Here is a 21265-nt window from a genome sequence, read left to right as displayed (position 1 = left end):
GGATCATTATTGCAGTGATTATTATGTTACTAGCATGTTATATGTTTGGCAACAGTTTTTCTAACCCTAATTGAAGGAATGTGTAGCTTTTCATTTAAACAACCACGTAAGGAAGACACATCATGGCAATATTCCAGGATGACAATGACAAGATTCATCAGGCTCAAATTGTGAAAGAATGGTTGGGAGGGAGCACGAAGAATAATTTTCACACATGAATTGGCACCTCTGAGTCCAGACCTTAAATTCATTGAAAGTCTTTGGGATGTGCTAGAGTAGACTTTACAGAGTGCTTGACTCTTGCATTGTCATTACAAGATCTTGACCAAAAATTGATGCACCTCTTGATGGAAATAACATCACAACATTTATTTCCATCAAGAGGTGCATCAATTTTTTGGTAATCACTGTATCACTGCAATAATGATCCAATCATAGACACTTAAATATTTGCCTATTTAAATCCAAAAACAGCAACTTTTTTTGGCCAGGCGGTGTATATCACGTGTCACATATTCATATATACACACACACACACACACACACACACACATATTTTTTAATTCTAAAATATGTTATTCTGTAGATAAAATGGGAAATTTTTAACAGAAGCTTTTCTAACAGAAGCTATTAGAATACGCACGGTCGCATTTATCTCTTCTACAGTGTTAATTTTGAACCCTACTTTTAGGCGGTGTTTGAGTACTTTATGAGAAAAAAAAAAATTAACCTCCATCCTGCCCTCCTGCTCCAGAGGTTTAATTCCAGCAAAGATGTCTGGCTCGTCCTCATGGTTGCCATCTGCAACCCCTCTATCCGCTCCCTCTTCTGAGGCAGCGCTAAGATAGTAGGCTTGATAGTCATCTTCCCCCACAGCATCTGCGCCTGCTGCTGCCTCAGCCGCCTGAGGTCCTGGGGCCCCTGAAGCCCCGCTTCCATCTCCCTCTCTGCGGCCCCGCTGAGCCTTGCTGGGGAGCGAAGCACAGGGCCGAGTATCGTCTACAGGGTCCTCGTCTCCTCCGGTCTCATCCAGGTCTGCCTCCACCTCCATCTCTTTCTCCATAGCTACCACTACTGGAGTTGCAATGGAGCTCTCCTTTGAAAAGCAGGCATGGGCATCAGCAGCAGAGGGCATGGCAGCATGCGCCACATGTTTCGTCTCAAAGGCGCGCTCTTTTGAAACGTTACCACTGCTGTATTTGAGTGGCTCACGGAGCAGCGGGCTGGGTGAAGGCAACATCTCGGGAGGAGGAGGAAGGAAATCAAAGGTGTTGCAGGCCTCTGCCCCGAGCGCCAGGCTGGAGCCATCATCCAGACTCAGCTCTGCCATGTCAGGCTCTAAAGAGCTGTCCTCACTGCTGGTTCGCCGCTTTGCGCCAGGGTGCTTCCCACTGACGCCACTCGAACTTCCACACGAGCCCTTGTTGCTCTGCGTTAGCTTGGCCTTACTACCAGCTGATGGGGAGGAGCTGCTGGCTTTATACATGCCTTTACCTCCCTCCTGAAGTGAGAGAGAGACCCTGCCACCCAGACAAACCAGCACACCTCCACTGCTCACGCCAGACACTCCTTTCCTCTTGCTCACAATGGTCTCCTTAGGGCGGACAGCCACCTCCTGCTGGGGAAGATGGGAGTTGCTCCTTGACTTGTGTTCAGACGAAGTACCTTCTGACATTCCACCACGAGCTCCTTCTCCTGATTCCCCGCTGGCCCCTGCTTTAATGCCCCGCTGCTGCTGCACTGCCCTGGCCCAACAAAATGAGGCGTTTTTCTTATCTGCACTGCAATAGGTGATGCCAGGTAAAGGGTAGGCCACTTCCCAGTTGAAGTAGCAGGACTCAACAGCTGGTTTGAAGCCCTGGAAGAGTTTGTCCAGAGACTTCCGGTGCTGCCCTCGTTTAACGATCTCTATTACCTTCAGGTGCCACTGCTTCAGCTGGGCGGCGAGCTCCAAGCGCCTGAGGAGTCACAAAAAGTGAAAAACATTACCTTACCTAAGTGATGACAAATACAGCCAAAAATCTTTATTAAGGGGAATTCTAGATCAACATCACAGCTTAAAGGGTTAGTTCACCCAAAAATGAAGTGGTTAATTAAATTTAAGTGTTTTTTTTAAAGTAGTAATTAAGTGGTTAAAGCATTAGCATGATCACGTTGCTTCATAAAACTAAGGTTAAACCACTGGAGTCACACGGATTACTTTATTGATGTCTTCACTACGTCTTTGGACCTTGAAAGTGATAGGTGCGTTGGATCTCTATGGAGGGACAGAAACCTCTCTGATTTCATTAAAAATATCTTCATTTGTGTTCTGAAGATGAACAAAGGTCTTACGGATGTGGAACGACATGAGGGTGAGTAATTAATGACAATTTTCATTTTTGGGTGAACTAACCCTAATCAGGTGTACTAAGATGCTCACCTCTGGGGACTCATGGTAGGGTCTAGCACTGCCAGTCTCCATAAGACAACCATCTCATCACACATACTGGCACATGCATGTGCTGCGACCTCTGTCTGCCCATTACTACGACCTGTGTGCCCGCTGGCACTGCTGTGAGAGGCAGATGTCCTTACACTGTACCACCAACCAATGATCTGGTGGAAGTACAAAAAGAGCAGTAGAGTATCATTAGAATAATTTTTTTTTTTTTTTTTTTTATATTGAGTTTAAAATGCATCTCCAATCCAATATTAAGCATATACGGTCAACAACTAAATATTTACAATAAAATACAAAATAAAATGTTTTGAATGCAGGCACAAATGTAACAAGTGATTGCAGCAGGATGACGCAATTTTTTACACATTAAACTGTCACCGTGGGGTGTGAAATGTGGCCAAGTCAGGTTTGGTACCTGTTCGTGGGTGAGACACTGTTCGGTGAGGATCTCTAACAGAGGCGCAGCGTTGCTGTCTCTCCTCTTAAACATCTCTCTGACGATGGACAGAAGGTTCCAGATGCCCTCTGGCTCTCTACCTCGCAGGGGCCTCAGCAAACAAGCCCATTCAGCAGCTGCCGGAGGCTCAGTGGACGACAGATACATGGAGTTCACATCACTGAGAACAACAAGCAACAAAAAGAACAGAACATATTTACTACTCGGTGAGGTATATTCTTCATCCACACAAAAAAAGTACCCCCTAAAAACAGCTCAAGTATGCCTGGTTGAGAAACATTGGTTCAGAACACAGCTGACAGCAGGAAACTGTGCTACACTGTAGGTAGTACCAGTCTGGTTGCCTTTACCTAAACACAACTGGTGAGGGGCCACAAAACTTGTGCAGGGTCTTCTTTATGTTGTCACTGAGGGTGGACTCATCTAGATACCAAGTGCTCTGGTCAGAGGCTGAAGGGCCAGCAGTAGGATCTGTTGAACCAATCGTTAGAAAAGAAAAATGAGGATATACAAGGTCTGCATATCTTTACAGAAAATTAAAAATTCAGAAATTCATTAATTGCGGTTTGTAGGTCAGCGCATACCCGGGGCTCCACACACGGTGTTAATAGCCGTAGACTGGGAGGAAAGAAGCTCATCCAAAAGACGCTGAGCTGTCGGCAAGATCTGCAGATACAAAACAGCAAATCACAATAAAGCCAGAAATTAATTTAACATCAGATGAGACAAATTATCTGATCAAAGATTTTTTTTATATTTAAGCAATAATAAAAAAATATTTAAAAATATTAATGTTTAAAACTGCAGTCCGTAAGTTTTGCCTCTTTGTCGCCATCTCTGTTTGAAACCTGCAATTGCAGTTGTTTGCTGAATTATCATCTTTACGTGGGTTGTGCATTGGCACGGCTCCTCAGCGCGGATTAATCTAATGTTTGCTGTCAGGCACCACATCGGTGTGGAGACTGTACTTCGGAATCACAGATTCTACGTCTTGGAAGTATGACCAAAAAAAGGAATTTTCACTGGAAAATGTCATCTGAACAAGTAAGTAACATGTCTGCCACTTTTGTTCTGACCAACCGAGAAAAAAAGCATTACAATAAATCGCTCTGCCAATGGTGATTAAATCTAACGATCGCTTAGCTCGGATCACGTCAAACTGTGCAAATTATTATTGTTGTTATACTTTGTTCTCAAATTGTTAATGTTAAAGGGTTAGTTAACTCAAAAATGAAATTTCTGTCATTATGTACTCACCCTCATGTCATTCCACACTCGTAAGCCCTTCGTTCATCTTCGGAACACAAATTAAGATATTTTTGATGAAATTCGAGGGTATCTGATCCACACATAGGCAGCAATGTCATTGCACCTTTTGACGTCCAGAAAGGTACTTAAAAACATGGTTAAAATAGTCAACGTGACTACGTGACAATTCTGAGTTGGCGTTCGGACGTTAACAAGGAAGCCTGCACTGAGTTCACTACGTATGACAACGGTTCAAATTGTTGAATAAAGTCATATTTTTGTTTTGTTTTTGCGCACAAAGAGTATTCTCGTCGCTTCATAACATTAAGGTTGAACCACTGTAGTCACGTTGACTATTTTAACCATGTTTTTAGGTACCTTTCTGGACGTCAAAAGGTGCAATGACGTTGCTGCCTATGTGTGGATCAGATACCCTCAGATTTCATCTAAAATATCTTAATTTGTGTTCCAAAGATAAACGGTCTTACGGGAGTGGAACGACATGAGGGTAATTAACTAATGACAGAATTTTCATTTTTTGGTGAACTAACCCTTTAACAACATCAGCATTGCGTGACTATGTGTATTTAGTGTGTATTAGCGTTACCTGTAGATTTCAATTTCTCTAGCCACTCCGCAGTCCAAAGCCTTTAGCTTTTCACTACAGGTGAATCTTCAGTTGTCACTGATGATTGTCATTTGTACATTTCTGGATTAAAATCCGACATCAAAATGATACGTTTAATTATTGAAGCTGCTGTGAGAAAAGGCTATAAATGATCCGTCACCTGCAGCATCCTCCACATGCCATATAGCCTACTAGCTGGGACTCGTTCTTTATGTAAACGGATGTGATATAATGACGTAAAGGCGAATGGCGACATGCTCGAATTTCCCGTGGAAACCCACCAGTACCATCTGAATTAGAAAACATTATTACAAGCTTACCGTTGTGAATCAGGTTAAGGTAAGGAGTTTTGAACACTGGCTGGTTATGTACTTGCTCAAAAATTGATTTTGGATCATTTTTAACCAAAAAAAAGTTACGGACTGCAGCTTTAATATAATGTTATATAAAAGTAATAATATTAGATTATGATGGCATAATGCATAGTCTCTTTGAAAAAATAATAGCATTTAAAAAAATTAGCATTTACCACTTAAATATTATTGATAATTCTTTTCCACCTCATACTGTACCAAGTATTTACAGAACCACACCGAAGCCATGACCACAGAACCGTGATACAAACCGAACTGTGAGAAATCTGAGCCATCACACCCTAATATGGACAATGAGGCCACTGTGTGCACTTCATCACAGTTATTTAGAGCTGTGCAAAGACACTTTAGAGCTCAGAGAAGCTATGAGCAATGAGAGCATCTCAATTTATAAGAACAAAAAAAATGCATGCCTCACCTGCTGTGGGAGTTCACTGATGAGGTATTGTGCAAACTTCTGGAGTTGATCCCGCTGTAATCTGGACAGGGACTCTGACACAGGTGCTCGAAGACACACCGCAGAAGCCTATAGCCAAACACATGCAAAGAGAGTCACTGATATTTGAAGCTGGCTGACATAACTGAAATTAAGCTTCAGTGCTTTAACCTACTCATTAGTGCAAACCAAACCGGGTGCAGTCTGCTCATTAGCAAACACTCTGTGCATTTCTAATGTGTCTGGAGGCTTTGATGCCTTCAGGTGGCTGTCCCAGTGTGCTGTCACCTGGTACTTTCCTCCAGCATGTGTCTCCACCATGAGCAGAAAACCCCTCATTTGCAATTGGCCCATACATAATATATGAGCTCCAGATAGACATGCTTTGAGCCGATCAGAGCTAATTCTCTCTTTAGCTCATAGTGAGATTATTAAAGAGAATGCAGAGTGTCCCGTGGGGGAAGCATTGTGAACTACTGGAGTGAAATGTGTTGGCTGTGTCTGGGAGATGGAGGATGGGGGGGAGAGGAGAATGGATGAAGGATAGACCTGGAGAACTGCACTGAGGATAAGGAGGACGGAAACATTTAGGATTCCTGGATAACACACCCCAGTAAGTGCTGGATTAGCCACGTGGCTGAGAGTCTAACTATGAGAGACCACATACTTTCATACACAATATGAGACTGATCCTTCTGCAGATAATTCACACAAAATGTATACTAACTCAGGGGGTTTTCAATCTTCTTGATGCCAAAGATCCTCATTATGATGATCTTTTTATGAGGGACACCCATCCCTCCTAAAATATAAAAGGGATATATATTTTAATCATTAAAAAAAAAAAACTAATAACTACAACTTTTTCCTCAATAAACTCCCAATTACTGATCATTAATAGTTAGTAAGGTAGTTGTTAAGTTTAGGTATAGGGTAGGATTAAGGATGTAGAATATGGTCATGCAAAATAAGGTATTAATATGTGCTTTATAAGTTCTGAAAAACAGCCAATATCCTAGTAATATGCATGCTAATAAGCAACTAGTTAATAGTGAGAATTGGACCCTAAAGTGTTTATAATATAATATAATATAATATAATATAGCCAAGGTAAATAAATATATTACATTTAATAACTATAAATATTAAAATATTAATCTCAAATTTGGTATTCAGCAAACCTTTTTTAGGAACCACCTAGCACCTCCTCTGCTGATCCCAAACCGCTCATTCAATTTGTCTATTATGGCAGCGGTCAACATTGCAAATGGCTTTGGGTTCTTGCAATATTTGACAATTTGACAAGTAAATGACAAATGTGAAAAACATGAAAACTGGCTAAAAGACGGCATTCCAGCAAAAGGTTAGCCTGTAATAATTGTTACTATTCGAAAGCAGTTTGGGGGAAATTATGTTCATTTTGGTCAAGACCCGTTATAATGTTTTCAAATCAGGTCAGTTAAAATGTTTTTAATCCAAGTTGCAACCAGCATAATTAGTATGGTGAGATATATTGATGCAATTTAAGCTGTGAGGCCAGCTCACTACATGTGAAAAAAAAAAAAAAAAAAAAAAAAAAAAAAAAAAAAACCACACAAGCCCACTCAAATAATTAAAGGGCACAGAGATGATACAAAATGAGAGGTCTAATTACTTGAAACACAAAGTTTATCACTGGTGCATGCCTCTCTAGCTACTATATATATATATATACATTATATCATAATCCAGTAGTATCAATGACTGTTTAAGTTCAGTGACTGTATCCTTCTTGTTGTCATGTTCTGCTAAGAATTTAGAATAAAGTCTGCAGGAATGCATTAAACTTTGTGACAATCTCTGCGATACTGTCGAGTAGGTGGTCTAAATGTCAAGCCTAAAGCATTTGAACTTCAGGCTGCAGGCTGTGATGTGAGAAAATGATAGTTAACCTCATCAGACACAGCCTCAACACGCAAAGCAGCAAATGAAGAGATTCTGCAGCAAGATAAGAAGTCTTAAGTGTCAATGATTTACTGAAATTCCTGTGTGGCTGATAAAGGTCTCATAGCATAGGAGAACTAAGAATATACTGTTTATTCAACTCACAATAGGAGAATAGACTCTAGAGCTGTTTGCAACACACAGGAATGCACAATGATAGTAAGTGCATTAAAATGAAACATTCTCAAAGCTTTTTGCCAAGAGACTGTTTAAGATAAGAGACACCTAAACCTACAAATATGGGCAAGTGTCATGTTGCAAACACTACCTGAGAGTTTAATTCTCCTCCTTTTTCCTTTACTTTTCCAAAATTATAATATTATATACAAATAAATGCAATGTATTTCTATCGACAGCTATAAGAAACTAAACAGGGGAATTGTGTATTTGTTATGTACAACAAAACCAAACCATGCAAGAAAAGTTTATGCAAAATAAGTTTGTTATAATTTCCCCCAACGGCAGCAAACAGAAGACAAAGCCCACATGCAAATGCTAAACGCCACCCACGGCCCGGGCCGCCGGGTCTATCTGACTGTGGCAGGCCCTCCTACGGGGGGGGGTAGGATATCACAGCAGAGCAGATCCTTCCCTCCACCCTCCTGACTCCACAGGGAGGCATCAAACCTAATCAAAAGCTTCTCAGTGCTCTCACGCCCACGGTCACTCCGCACAGATAGAAACCTAGAGACAGATCGTGCATGTGCTGTACGTGAAATCATCCCCACAGATACGTCCATCTGAACCAGGCCACTGTGCGTATTAAAATTCCTGTGTGTATGTCTTTTTGAGACATAATGAGAACTGTTGCCTTAAGTAGTTTTTTGCTACAAATGAAGCTGCAGTGTTAGTTCATAAACAGACACATTAAAATATGCTTTTCTATGTTAAGCTCTGTATTTTGCCCTAGTCCAAATTCCAGCTTCAACATAAAGGTCATCTCAGTATATATATATACAGTTAGTTCCTGTCCTTGATTCTGATTGGTCAATAGCTGTGTTTTATTCACAATAAAACACGGCTATGACCGCTTCACCCATTATAATAACCAGCTTCGCGTTGTGCTTAACAACACCCTTCAGCCGTGACTTATTCACGATACAGCACAGCCTCTCGTACCTTAATGCTTATGTATAATTTTATAATATGTGTGTGTGTGTGTGTGTGTGTGTGTGTGTGTGTGTGTGTGTGTGTAAAATATTTAACCAATGAAAAGTATTAAAAACAGCTTGTGACTAAACCTTGTAACTCCACTGGATCCTCTAACTGTTGTTAAAACCTCATAACTCCACCAGGCTCTATAGTGTGGGCGCTGCGGCGGTTAACATGATATTAAAGCGAAACCAGACTTCATTCGCCCAGTGGGAAGCATATTTACATATAGAGCAAATAGTGCACTATGCGCCATTCACCATGTAGAATATAGTAAACGTGTGAACAAGTGAACGATTTTAGCCACAGCTTCAGTGTCTATTTATAATGTAGGGAGCGGGACCCTTTAAATTCTAGAGAGCATTTGATTGGACAGAAAATCTGATGAGAAGCTCAAGTGCAGGGTGATGTCATTAAAATCACTGATCCATATTGGCAGAAGTGAGAGACTGTAATTTTTGAATGCTTATATCTTCTAAACACGAATTTTGTCATTGTTTTGGAGCACACTATCATATAGATAACAGTAAGGCTAACATATTCAGACTAAAAGACAAAAAAAAAAAAAAAAAAAAATCAACTTTGACTTAGTGTTTCAACTTAGTGTTTTTTCATTTCCTGAAAAGTAGAGTTTTCTGAGATACGTTTCCGCCGACAGCGACGATATATATTAATTTTAAGACCTGCTAAAAATTACATTTAACATTGATATTAAATTTAAAGATTAACTTCAAGTGAGTATTAGCATTATCTAAATTTAAAAATAGGCTAAATAAAGCGTGCATTAAAAAATATCTCATATCATATAATAAATGATACAGATAAACAATGTATCCCAAGCTAGAGGACAATGTGTGCATCTACAGTCTCTTACATTGTGAATTCTGAAGAGGCAGAGGGCCACAACGTGGGCACACCATTTGGCTCCTGCTCCACAGGTGCAGCTACAGGAAGTGATGCGGCAGCGGTCAAACATTACAGCCACATTGTAGGCTCCTTTTGATTGGCCGGCCTGGGGCGACACTACTGTGGCACTGAGGTGGAAACCTGTTTAAGAGAACAAAAGCATGTCAGTCTTTGGTAACACATTTCAACACAAAACTAGTTCACATTCTCCTCACACTCTGGATAAAACGTCCTAATTATTGGGGAGTTAATAGTTGAAAAATACTGTTTAAAATGAAAACTGTTGCTTTGTTTTTAGAGGGATTATTCTGAAAACATTATATTTGCACCTGACACAAGATTGGGAAACATTAATGTTTAAAAGGCTGAGGGAGTTTGCTGACTGTAAGCCTGAATGATATAACAGCAATTGAACTGTACACAGACCATACAGGAAATGAAAGACATCTGAGATGGAAAGAGAGAAAGAAAGAGTCCAAATGTGTGTGTGGAGTGTGCGTGGAGAGTCGAGTGCAGGGGGTTGGCCGAAAGCTTTTACCACTGGACAGCGGCCAGCGCTCCTCTGGCCAGTAAGAGCAGAGGTGGGGGTGGTGAGTGGTTTCAGCTTATAGCTCCTGTTCCAAATTCAACGGGCCTCCTCAAGCCAACTCTACTACACTGCCTCTTTTTTTCTTTCTGTCTACCTGTCGGTGCCAAAAGCACCCCTCTATGCCTTTATTCCTGACCCACATTCTCCTGTCGGTTGTCCCTGATAAAACAAAAGGCCCGAAGATTTCATAATCAATCTTGATTAAAAGAAAAAAAAAGAAAAACCTTTGGTATAAAACCTTTTTTTTCTTCTTCTTTCTTTAATTAAAAGAACAACTGGCTGGGCCAATAAGCACATTATGATTGCAAATGTCACTTGGTTATCATCAGTTACACATCATGAAAAAAAATCTAATATGAGTATTAGTGATATTGTTGTATTTACAGTCATGGCAAACTTAATCTCTGATTAAACTGATAATTTACATCACGTGAACCACAAATTAAGTGACTGAATGGGTCTATCTGACTCATATCCCCATGGGCAATGCAGCGATGTTTGTTGAATAGACTAATAGGTCTATAACAACCAAGGAGTTTGGGCATGTCGTGAAAAGCCTGATCCTTGAAGCTTATGGTCTCATTAGCACTGTATTCTCACTATAAGGGTTAAACACAGTGCAAAGTAAAGAGTTTTGGAAGCACTTCCCTTTTAGGTGCAGCTGTTTTGTGTCAGACCAGTCTAGCTCCACTCTGGTGGAGTGACTGAAAACATTTGATTTGGCCTTGACGGGCAGTCAGGAGGTCAGTGTGGTGGTCACTGATTGGCCAGGGCAGTTAGGGGCGGATTTTTTTTTAATGATCTTTTCAGTATCAATTGATCATAAATCCCCCTAAAAATCTGCTACCACACTGTAAACAGAAAGCAGTGAGCGAAACTCACATAAATAAGAAGAACCAAACACAGTGAGTGGTCAAAATGCAACCAAAAACCTGAAGTATGCTTCTCTCAACATTTTTGATGTTTAAACAACAAGATCACTATTATTATTAGAGCTACTGACATATCTTAACCCTGAAGTATCTGACTCATTTAATAACTCATTGCTAATCTTGAGCCCAAACAAAAAAAAAGACATTTTAAGACCTGAATCAGCTTGCACTGACAAATTAGAAAATGTCCAATGACATGCAAAATATATAGTTAAACAGTGCAAACTGTGATTCCTAGTTAAAGATGGCAACACATCTAACTCCACCATCTCTGTGTTTTTTCAAAAACCAATTATGATATTCAGAAAGCAGGTGACCAATATATTGCAATATAAAATGTAAATGCTTTGTAGGTCTCATTAATGTTCATTATCAAAAAAAAAAAAAAACGCAGATCTTAAATATGCAAATTATCTATACCTACGATACACTACCTTTGTTCAATAAGAATTTTTTTTTTTATAAAGAAATGAATACTTTTATTCAGCAAGGATGCATTAAATTGAACAAATAGGACAGCAAAGAGATTTATGATGTTACAAAAGATTTTTACTTCTTTTGGACTTTCTATTCATCGAAGAATCCTGAAATAATGTATCATGGTTTCCACAAAAATATGAAGCAGCACAGAAATATTACCTGGGCACCAAATCAGCATATAAGAATGATTTCTGAAGGATCTTCTGACACTCAGGATTGGAGTAATGATGCTGAAAATTCAGCTTTGCAAATCACAGGAATAGACATTTTTCATAAAAAAAAAAATAAAAAAAAAACCTTACAGACCCCAAAATCTGAATGGTAGCATTCATCACTAATCCTGAAAAAGTTTAAGGGTTTGTTTTGGCATTTTGAAAAGTTGTCTGCATTCTACGGGCAGTTTAAACACTGTGAATCGGCACGCAGGCAGACCCCTGGAGGGTGTGTGCGTGTGCGAAGGCTAGGTCAGGCTTGGGCCAGCTGCATCATGATTTCCCTCACTGCCTCCAACAACAGCATTCATTCACACAGCCTTAGCTTAAACCACTTCCACATACTCTCAGCCTTGCCATGCCTCTGGTTCTCTCTCAGGCCATTTGAAGACTTGGCATTGAAAATGTACAGAGCACATCAGAGCCAAAGATGTCTCTAAACACAAGGACGGCTTACTTAGGATGCAATTTTAAGATTTGTGTCCTAAAAACAAATAAGATTCATGTGAAAAGTGTGTAATGCAGCAAAGCAATTCTCCTAAAGGGACTTTCTGAATCGTTTGGTCAAAAACCAGCACTTATGACACAGTAAATGCTTCTGGTGGATGTGTGGGACGTCTTTGATTTCTCACCTATCTGCAGAGGGTCTTTCACAGCTCTCACTCTATAGAGCTGCTCACCACGCTGGAACTCATCAGGGCTGCCATTGGCCAAACAAGAGTATAATCTGCACAAACAGAAAGGAGAAGGAAATTAAACAGAGCATTCAACAGGTCATACTCTGAATCCTAAAGGGCATTAATCTGGTTGAGCATAACCAAAGGCTGATAATATATTATCTGTTAAGGTCTGTGGGCTTTTACCTGATATCCTCTTCGTTCTCTGGAAAGCTCCAGTAGGCGATCCGCAATTGGAGCTGCTCAGGAACGGGAGGATAGACCTTTTCCACTACTTCGAACGGAATATGGAATGCCACCTGCTTGGCCGACAGCTCCACCAAAGGGATGACTTGTCCATCTAAGAAAGGAAGTGATATATGAGTTACTGTTTTTGCTTCAGATAAACTACATACTCAAAGAATTAATGACATCAATGGATATTTAGCAGCAATCTGAAGGCCTGTTCACACAAAGACAAATATTTGGTGCGAAAGTTCTGTGCAATAAACATTTTAATTTGAATGAACAGCTGTTAAAGCGTCTGTTCACAGACACAAAGAGCCACACATGTTTAATTCAGTGCTACTTTCCATTTCTTTGTAATTATTGGCGAAATTTACTAGCAATTTGAAAATAGAAAAAGTGAAAATAGCTTCAAAGTAAATTCTACCCCAAATTTTAGTGTGGTCACATGCCCAGAGCTGTTGATGTTACATAAATCTATGATTTGGTGGTTCTCACAAACAGAACATGATTTTAAGCGACAGTGAATACTAGCAGAAGAAGAATCCAGAACCGGACTAATCTGACCAAAATCTCATGCCGAACATTGGTGTTGGCGTGAACAGGCCTTGAGACGGCTAGATCAGTAGGTTGATAAAATCACTACTTTCCGGTCACAGCCACTCTGCATTAAACAATCAAAAATACTTGGCATCTCTGTCAAATAGTTGAACAATAGTCACACAGATGGCTGCAGTTCAAATGACTTATTTTGAAATGAAGGGAACAGGACTGAGAAGTGAGGTTCAAGACCTCAGGCAACCTATTTTGTTCCTAAACCAGACTGTTCATATACACTCAAGGCTAAATAGAGAGAAAACAGGACAGCTGCCAACAGGGACTAAATGCTGTCCGCTGAGAGGGGGTGGGGGGGTTCCAGTATCCTGCAGGGTCCTGAATTCAAGTCACCAATTTCCTCCAGACAATGATAAGAGTGGCCAGGCATTAAGAATGAAAAATCCTCAGACTAAAATACACTCCTTTAAGAGCAACTGAATATCTGTGCCTACAGCCTAAAGTAAACTCAGCCACAGGTTTCAGAGGCAGCACATATAATGAAACTTTACTATATTGAACTGCAAGGCTGTAGTGACATACTTATCTCATTAGATATCAGCAAGATCCATCTGAAATGAACACCAACATCAGGAGGTCATTATCATAACAGAGCTTTAGGCATTGGCACTGTAATCCACTGCACTCGGTCACCTTAGAGCCGGATCTCACATTACATTCAGACAGACACTGCACTGATACTCTGTCACTATACAACAGCCATTATACAACTGCCAAATTGAAGCCATACTACTTTTTTTAATATATTATATTGTGCCTCCACTGCATTTTGTTCCTAAAAAAAAAAATTGAGACCTGATTATACTAGTATAATAGCACAGCCTCAACTGTCTTGCTGTTTTTATAAAAGGGTTACTAACTACATAAAAATATTAAGGACACAAACTTGCATTACTTTGTAAATTAAGCAAAAAGTGCATTAATATATTTTTCAGTGACTCTTCTGTGAGTTTACATGTAGAAATTAAATGTCTTTGAGTGAGTCATTGAATCATTCATTAAACTGATTTGTTCTAAAACATTTTGATTCATTCAAGAACAAAACAAGTGACCGTCTTTATGGGTCTGTCCCAATAACCACACTTGTGGTCTTGGCCACTTAAGAGCATGTGCACTTGGCAGGAAGTAAATGTGCAAGATTGTCCCAGGTCTGATAAATGCCAAAGCTCAGCGCCCTTAACACACACAAAATCCACATTGAATCTTATTTTAAAATGCAAAGTACTGAAAATCAAAATGTGTAAATAAACCTCTGTGAAAACTTTACAATACAATATTGTGTGTCCCATTGGGTCATCAAAAGTTCTACACACACTTCTTTATGCCCACTTGAACACTTGGGTCAAATATTGAAAATATTTGATAAGCAGACAAGTGGTGAAGTGCAAATACAAGTGCAAAGGAGTAAATCATTGAATCATTCATTCAACCAATTTATTCCAACAAACTGATTCATTCAAGAATGAAATAAGTGATTGTCTTTGAGCAAGTCATTGAATTTTTCCATCAAAAACAGATTCATTCAGGAATGAAAAAAAAAAAAAAAAAAAAAAAAAAAAAAACAGTTCGAAGATGCACAACCTTTTTTCCACACTGAGTTTTGGAAATTTTTTTGTTTACAAAAGTAGTGAACTGGCAATATTGTGTCTACAATGCAAGTTATTTAATATAAACTATTGAGCATTGTATAAAAGCAATCAAGCTTCTCAATTTCAAAAATTCTTGTAAAACACCATATATTTGTATTTATCTGATTCCTTATGAAGGAAAATCAGCAGGACTGTCCATTTCCACAACATGTGACCATATTATTAAAAATAGGTCAAGTTGCGCACTGTTTTATCTAGGGTTAAATCAATCACCCTTTTCCAAAAAGCACAATAATTATCAAGTACTGTCAAAATGAACACTATGATATTAACTTCACAAAAAGAGGATGCAAAATTATTGACAACCTGTCTACCTACAACCTGGTGTTTCGGCTGTCAAGCTAAGCATTGAAATATGTGTCATGGTCAAATAATAGAAGCAAACCACACCATTACCAGCCACCCACATAATCTAAAACCAACCGCCAAAAGATGAGACGCTAAACTACTTTGGAGATGAATTACCCAGACCACAAGTAGGTACAAAAATACGTTACAGACAGACAGTGGGAGTCATAGAGACAACGACTTCACAGGGGACAGGTGACTCATTAATGGTGCTGCCAACAAACAGCTGCTCAGCAACAATATGTGCATAAGTGTGAGTGAGATCCCAATGAATCAGGTGGCACACTCATAGCCAGTCTTGGCTGACTAAACCATGGTGACCAACAGAAAAGGAGTTAACACAGACTGTGAGACAGCTTTGTCTTTTGTGAGGCAGTGAATAGGTGAGACAGTCTCTCGTGAGCGGTCTGCCGTCCCACTGCTCCAAACTCTACCGCTTGCTACCCAACAACCAGAGAACAAAGACACCCGGCTTACAGAGTGCTATATAAACAGCCATGTCGGAGCGATTGTGTTCCCTCAGTTCTAGTGCCAAGAAAACGGGCACGTGAAATACCTCTGATTTACTTTTGGAACATATTCAGATAAAAACTAGGGGGATTTGGTATCTCAAACTGGGCTGTGCAGGATCAGCAGCATTATGCAGATTGATCAAATTTGGCTTTTTTGGTTAACCACAATCCTCTGCTCTGAGGCAGTGACCTGCACAAGACAAAGCTCTTTTTACAGCTCTCTGCTGCTCAACTCCACCCAACCCCCCACAACACTCACTCACTCTCAATCTAAACACCACACAGGCCTTCCTTTCCAAACCTCCTTAACTCATCCAACAAATGCTACATGCTCCGCTCACAGATCTGCAGCAGCACAGATCTCTCCCTTCACAAATGACAACTTTCTCAACGCATGCACAGCACGGAGCCTTTGGTGGGACGGAGTTTCTGCAGTTTAAAGATCTTGCAGTTATACAGAGTGACTGACCAAAATGCAACTTAAAGCTGTTTCAAACATGATTTTAACACATCGCAGTTGGGCTGCAATATCCAAGCTCTAGATTTATTGCTTAGAGATGGAAAAAAAAAAAAAAAAAAAGCAATGGATAATGTAAAACATTTTCATAGCGACAAATCTGAGTTAAACCAGAACTAAAAAGAAATGCATAAACTCATACAACAATTGGACATTGCACTATCTAGTCAATATATAGTCAATAAGGGACAGTTGGTCCAAATATAAATTGTCATCTTTTACTCACCCTCGTGTTGTTTCAAGCCTGTATGACTTTCTTCTGCGGAACACAAAAGAAGATATTTTGAAGAATGTTGGGGTTCAAACAACCCACTGACTTACATGGTATGGGGGGAAAAAAACAGACATTTTTGAAAATATCTTATTTTAATTAACAAAAATTAAGTCATACAGGGTTGGAAAGAAATGAGGAAGAGTAAATGACAGAATTTTCATTTTTGGGGGAACTATCCCTTTAAGATTACTATTGCCCTCTGACATTTCACTCACCTGCAATCTTTAAGTCAAATTTGACTCACATTGAAAACAATTAAAAATACATTAAGTACAACAGATCTAAAGACCCATTTTAAGAAATTATAAATTATGAATATTGCTTTAACAACATATTGCATAAACTTTACATATTCTGCTTAGTTTAAATCACTTTTGGTATTTCATTATATCTACATATTTTAAAACATCTGTACTACTCTGCAATTTGTTAACAGATGATGTGCACCCGAAAGAAACATTTTTACATGCATATTTCTCAAATAAATCTAAATTGTGTCTGAAAGTCACTATGGACTCACTTTGCAAAATCATTGCAACAAATCAATTCATCTCTACATGCAAAACAATGTGCTGTAGTACTACAGGTGTTTTGAAAGTACTGTAGTGGTTTAAGTTGCTATTATATCAGATAGGGTTCAGTGTGATAAAAGGCCTATTATAGAGAACAGTACATTCATTGATTCATAAATTTAACATGCTGTTGACAGGCCAACGATAAAAGATATGGCTGTTTATATATAGGTTTTTGGTTTTTATGTGTTACTTTATTTAAAAAAAAATTAAAATATTATTCTGTTTTTAGATATTCTTGACAATGCCTGGCTCCTCTAATGGCATTTAATGTGTATTCTTTATCAAAAATGAGTCAAAAATAACTCCAAGACATACAAAGGTTAACTAAATTGTCCAAATAGGTCCATGTTTGGAGGCAGTTTCACTTGGTAGTTCTAAACATTCAGGTCACGTGACAGTGTTATCCATAAGTTAAGAATATATAGTAAGGTCAAAAGTGCAGCCATGCCAAGGAACGGTGTGCTCACGTTACAATGACAGCACATAAAGCATTTCACAGCACACAAAGACAATCTCCCATTACCTTTAATCTTCACAGTGGGTGAATTTGGGCCGGCAGACTGTTTCCTCCATCCTCTCCAGTTCTGGCAGAGGCTTTCCGCCTCTGATATGAATGAGCACAGGGAGTCCTCCTCAAAACGGTCCGAATCTTCAAAGGAGAACCTCTCTCCGTCTTCCCACTCAGCGAACATCAGTTCCATCACATCCGCTGTGTGGAGACCTGAAAGCTTCAAATGAACGTGCCTCTGCGCTTCTGTTGTTTTGAGAAAGTGACACTCGCTCAGGGGGAGGGGAAACTCACAATCAACCCAAACACCCTGCGAAGTCCCGCAAGAAAGCCTGTGTTTCTTAAAAATGTATATTTAGGTTGTCAAATGGAGCACTTGCACATCACTGCGGTGCAGTTATGTGGAATTAATCCATGCTTTTAGACCCCAATTGCTGGAGACGCTTAGGGGTCTAGTTCTTGAAAAAAGTGACAACCCATAGCTAAAGATTTAATAAACTTATATACTTATGAGTTTTTCCCTATATAAGTGGTGTCTTACATCGTCAAGTGTGGACTTACAGGACAAAACACTTTAGATATGTATTATTGGACCTTTATTGAGGTTTAAATCTGATGAAATAGGATTTTGAAATCAATAAGCTCCTCTTAAGTGTAGTATTCAAACTACATAGCAAGTGATGTAATTTGACAGCATGAACTGTAGTGACTCACTCGCATGTAAACATGTTAGCAGAGTTCGGGGCGTTTAAGCAAGCAGGAGTTCTTTTCACTCAAATGTTCATTTAAACCCCCTCTCCTCTGCTCGTCCTATCAGCTGAGCCTCGAGTCCCAAAACAGCTCTACGGCTAACAAAACAAGAGAGCGGTGAAGAAAAGCAGGTCCCCAAGTACACCTAGTGACCCTCTGCAGGGTTATTTCTCTTAAATAAGGCCATATCACAGTAGTAAACCTGTGTTAACCCAAAACAACCAAGGTACGGTTGTTTTTATTTCGATCGAGGTAGCTCTGCTAACTCCGACAAGCTAGTCGGTTAGCCTGCTAGCGTTCCGGCTAGCCCGAAATCCCAAACACTTCAAAAACTGTCAAAATAAGCGCTGACACGGCCTGTGCTTATGTCCCTACACATAACCCGACGGAATAACACTGTTTTGATGTTTTGGCACAAAAGCCTTGGTCCCTAATCTGAGTCTTGTCGATCCACTGATTACCCAAAACAAACGACCGGCCAGTGCTTTTATCTCAGCATTGTGCCTCAATGTGGGTTTATAAAAAAAAAAAAAAAACGGACGACTAAAATTCAGATTTGACCCCTCGACCGGGACAGACGTCCATCCGTGGAAAACACATTTGTCTTTATGCCACTTCTAGCTGCCTCATATGTCTTCTCCTTTGTGTGTATAAGCTTGTCATCCGCTTGTCTTCATGTGCCACCGGCCGGTTCTTTTCTAGTCCTCCGTTTCTAAGCAGCCAGCGCTCTCTGGATCCAAAATGTCTTTAAAAGCTGACCATTTGGAGTCGAGATCCCCCTGTTCTTTCTGTCCTGTCCTGTCCCCCTCTCCTCTCCTCTGCTCTGCTCGGGAAGATGAAGATGGCTCTCCAGCATCAGCTGATCCGCACTTCCGCTCGACATTAAAGCTAGACAAACACTAGTCGCTCGTTAAAGCATTTTGTGTTGCACACTAAATTATACTGCTGTTATTTGTTCGTAAGTATGTAAGTTTAGTACTAAATCATAAATCGCTTATAATGCATTTCAACTGTTTGGTTTACCTCAATACTTCACTATTAACAAATGAATATTGTGCAACAGATTGTCATTGTCTTGGACTGTGTGATCTGGGAAATTAGCTTACATTTAAAATCAAATACCTTAATAACAATGAATGAATGCTTGATAGAGTCTTGGATAGAGCTTCTTTGAGCAAAGTAACAATTCATGTTGTTGTGTTGGTATCACACAAATACTGGATTTTTATCATTTTCAGACCCAGTATCTATTTCAATGGGCATCATTTTATTTTATTTTATTTTATTTTATTATTTGATTTGATTTGATTTTGGTGCCACCCAAATTGCAGGTTAATATGATTACAATTTACAACTTACAACATACTAAGTAAATCTATAAGACCATTGATGTTTTTTATATACAAAAATTGCTTGTTTGAAATGAATGAAGCATGGATGCCTGTAACAGACAAATATGGCATAATTATAATTCTATTATATTTATCTTGAAATAAGTAATTGTTTGACTGTTTTAAAATTAAGTCTAGATGTGACATTATTAAGTCAAACTGGAATTAACTTTATTATTACAAAGGATTTTTTATTTGATGTCCAAAGTAACGGACAGTGGGTCTCAATATTTCTGCAAAACTGCTGGAGGTAATATAAGATTTTTTAAATTAAAATTAACCATAGTCTGAAAATAATCTTAATAAAAGTTGCCAACTGGATATTCTGTTCTTAAAAACATTTATGCTGTCAAACTGTTTGTTCTTTTGAATATATATATATTTTTATATATTATGTTACGGTCATTCAGTAATTAATTTTTTCTACTTTAATCAATAAAACAAGTTAATGTACAACAAATTCATATTTATTTAGATGTTGCTACTTTTCAGAATCAATGTTTATTGAAACACTTCAATAATAAATAATTTTTTGCTAAACTCATTTTTTAATTGATTATCATTACTAGCAGAAATAAAGCATGATCATATTTTTTGTGTCCCTGCAGCATAACTAGGGTCTGAAAGTGTTAATTTCACCATTAACAATAATAATTCATATTCAAATATGTTTCATATGTTTATTTTTAATGAGCCTGTTCCAATGTAGTTAATGCAGTCAATGTAAATTTTAAACATTTAATACAAATACAATTTTGGAGATGAATGATTAATATCATGATGCCTTAACATTACACTATGCATTTTGATTAGCTTGTTTTTGCTTTCCCATCATCATTTTCAGAATAAGAACATGAAGTGCAGGGAAGGACATGCATTCAAATCTGTTTATCCCATTGTTTCCATTTTATGTTAAATGGTAAATTTGGTGTCTAAACATTTATTCACAGTTTTGACATACTAACAACCTATACATTTTTACATAGTTACATCAAAGTTTCTGTTTGGGATTGATGAAAAACATACTGTTCATAGAGCATCAAGAACCAAAACATCTAAATAATTTGAACAGAATGGACTATATGGAATTGTAAGTATGGCTTTGTCATTAAACCTGACTAATTACTAAAGTGGTCTTTAGTAATTACTGGTTGTCTATGCCTAATTTCAACAATTCTAAATTGAGACACCAACTAGAATGAAACAGCACCACTGTTGTAGTTCAATTAAATAGTCAAAACAAGAAACAATGAATTTGTAAGCCTATATCCTATTATGTAAATAAATACAAAAACCTGAATAAATGCCTGCCTACAGAAAAGGCTGAACACTGCAGAAAGCAAATGTAACATCACTCAAGCCCCTTTAACAACTTCCATGTAAT

At 38.8% G+C, this 21265-nt stretch overlaps 1 protein-coding gene across 12 annotated transcripts in view; it reads right to left on the bottom strand.

Annotated features, from left to right (window-relative positions):
- zswim8 (zinc finger, SWIM-type containing 8) overlaps positions 1–19354 on the bottom strand; it is a 37825-nt gene extending 18471 nt beyond the window's left edge. For 4 of the 12 annotated variants that reach the window (XR_007933201.1, XR_007933202.1, XM_051917001.1 and 1 more), the window contains exons 1-11: positions 17756–19354; positions 16610–16642; positions 12704–12857; positions 12473–12567; positions 9596–9768; positions 5569–5676; positions 3485–3566; positions 3251–3371; positions 2859–3060; positions 2423–2598; positions 731–1958 (exon numbers count right to left, since the gene is read on the bottom strand). Coding sequence is in view for 10 of the 12 variants with exons in the window: in XM_051917001.1 (XP_051772961.1) it covers positions 731–1958; positions 2423–2598; positions 2859–3060; positions 3251–3371; positions 3485–3566; positions 5569–5676; positions 9596–9768; positions 12473–12567; positions 12704–12857; positions 16610–16642; positions 17756–17933 (2550 nt within the window). In the remaining 2 variants the exon portion in view is untranslated. The remainder of the gene's footprint in view (positions 1–730; positions 1959–2422; positions 2599–2858; positions 3061–3250; positions 3372–3484; positions 3567–5568; positions 5677–9595; positions 9769–12472; positions 12568–12703; positions 12858–16609; positions 16643–17755) is intronic. The other 8 variants (XM_051916992.1, XM_051916993.1, XM_051916996.1 and 5 more) reach the window with 4 other exon arrangements.
- Positions 19355–21265: the final 1911 nt, after the last annotated feature.

Source organism: Ctenopharyngodon idella, chromosome 13 (genome assembly GCF_019924925.1).
Source record: "Ctenopharyngodon idella isolate HZGC_01 chromosome 13, HZGC01, whole genome shotgun sequence".
NCBI classification, from domain to species: domain Eukaryota; kingdom Metazoa; phylum Chordata; class Actinopteri; order Cypriniformes; family Xenocyprididae; genus Ctenopharyngodon; species Ctenopharyngodon idella.
The sequence above is the reverse complement of the archived record's forward strand: the minus strand, read 5'-3'. Positions and strand labels throughout refer to the sequence as shown.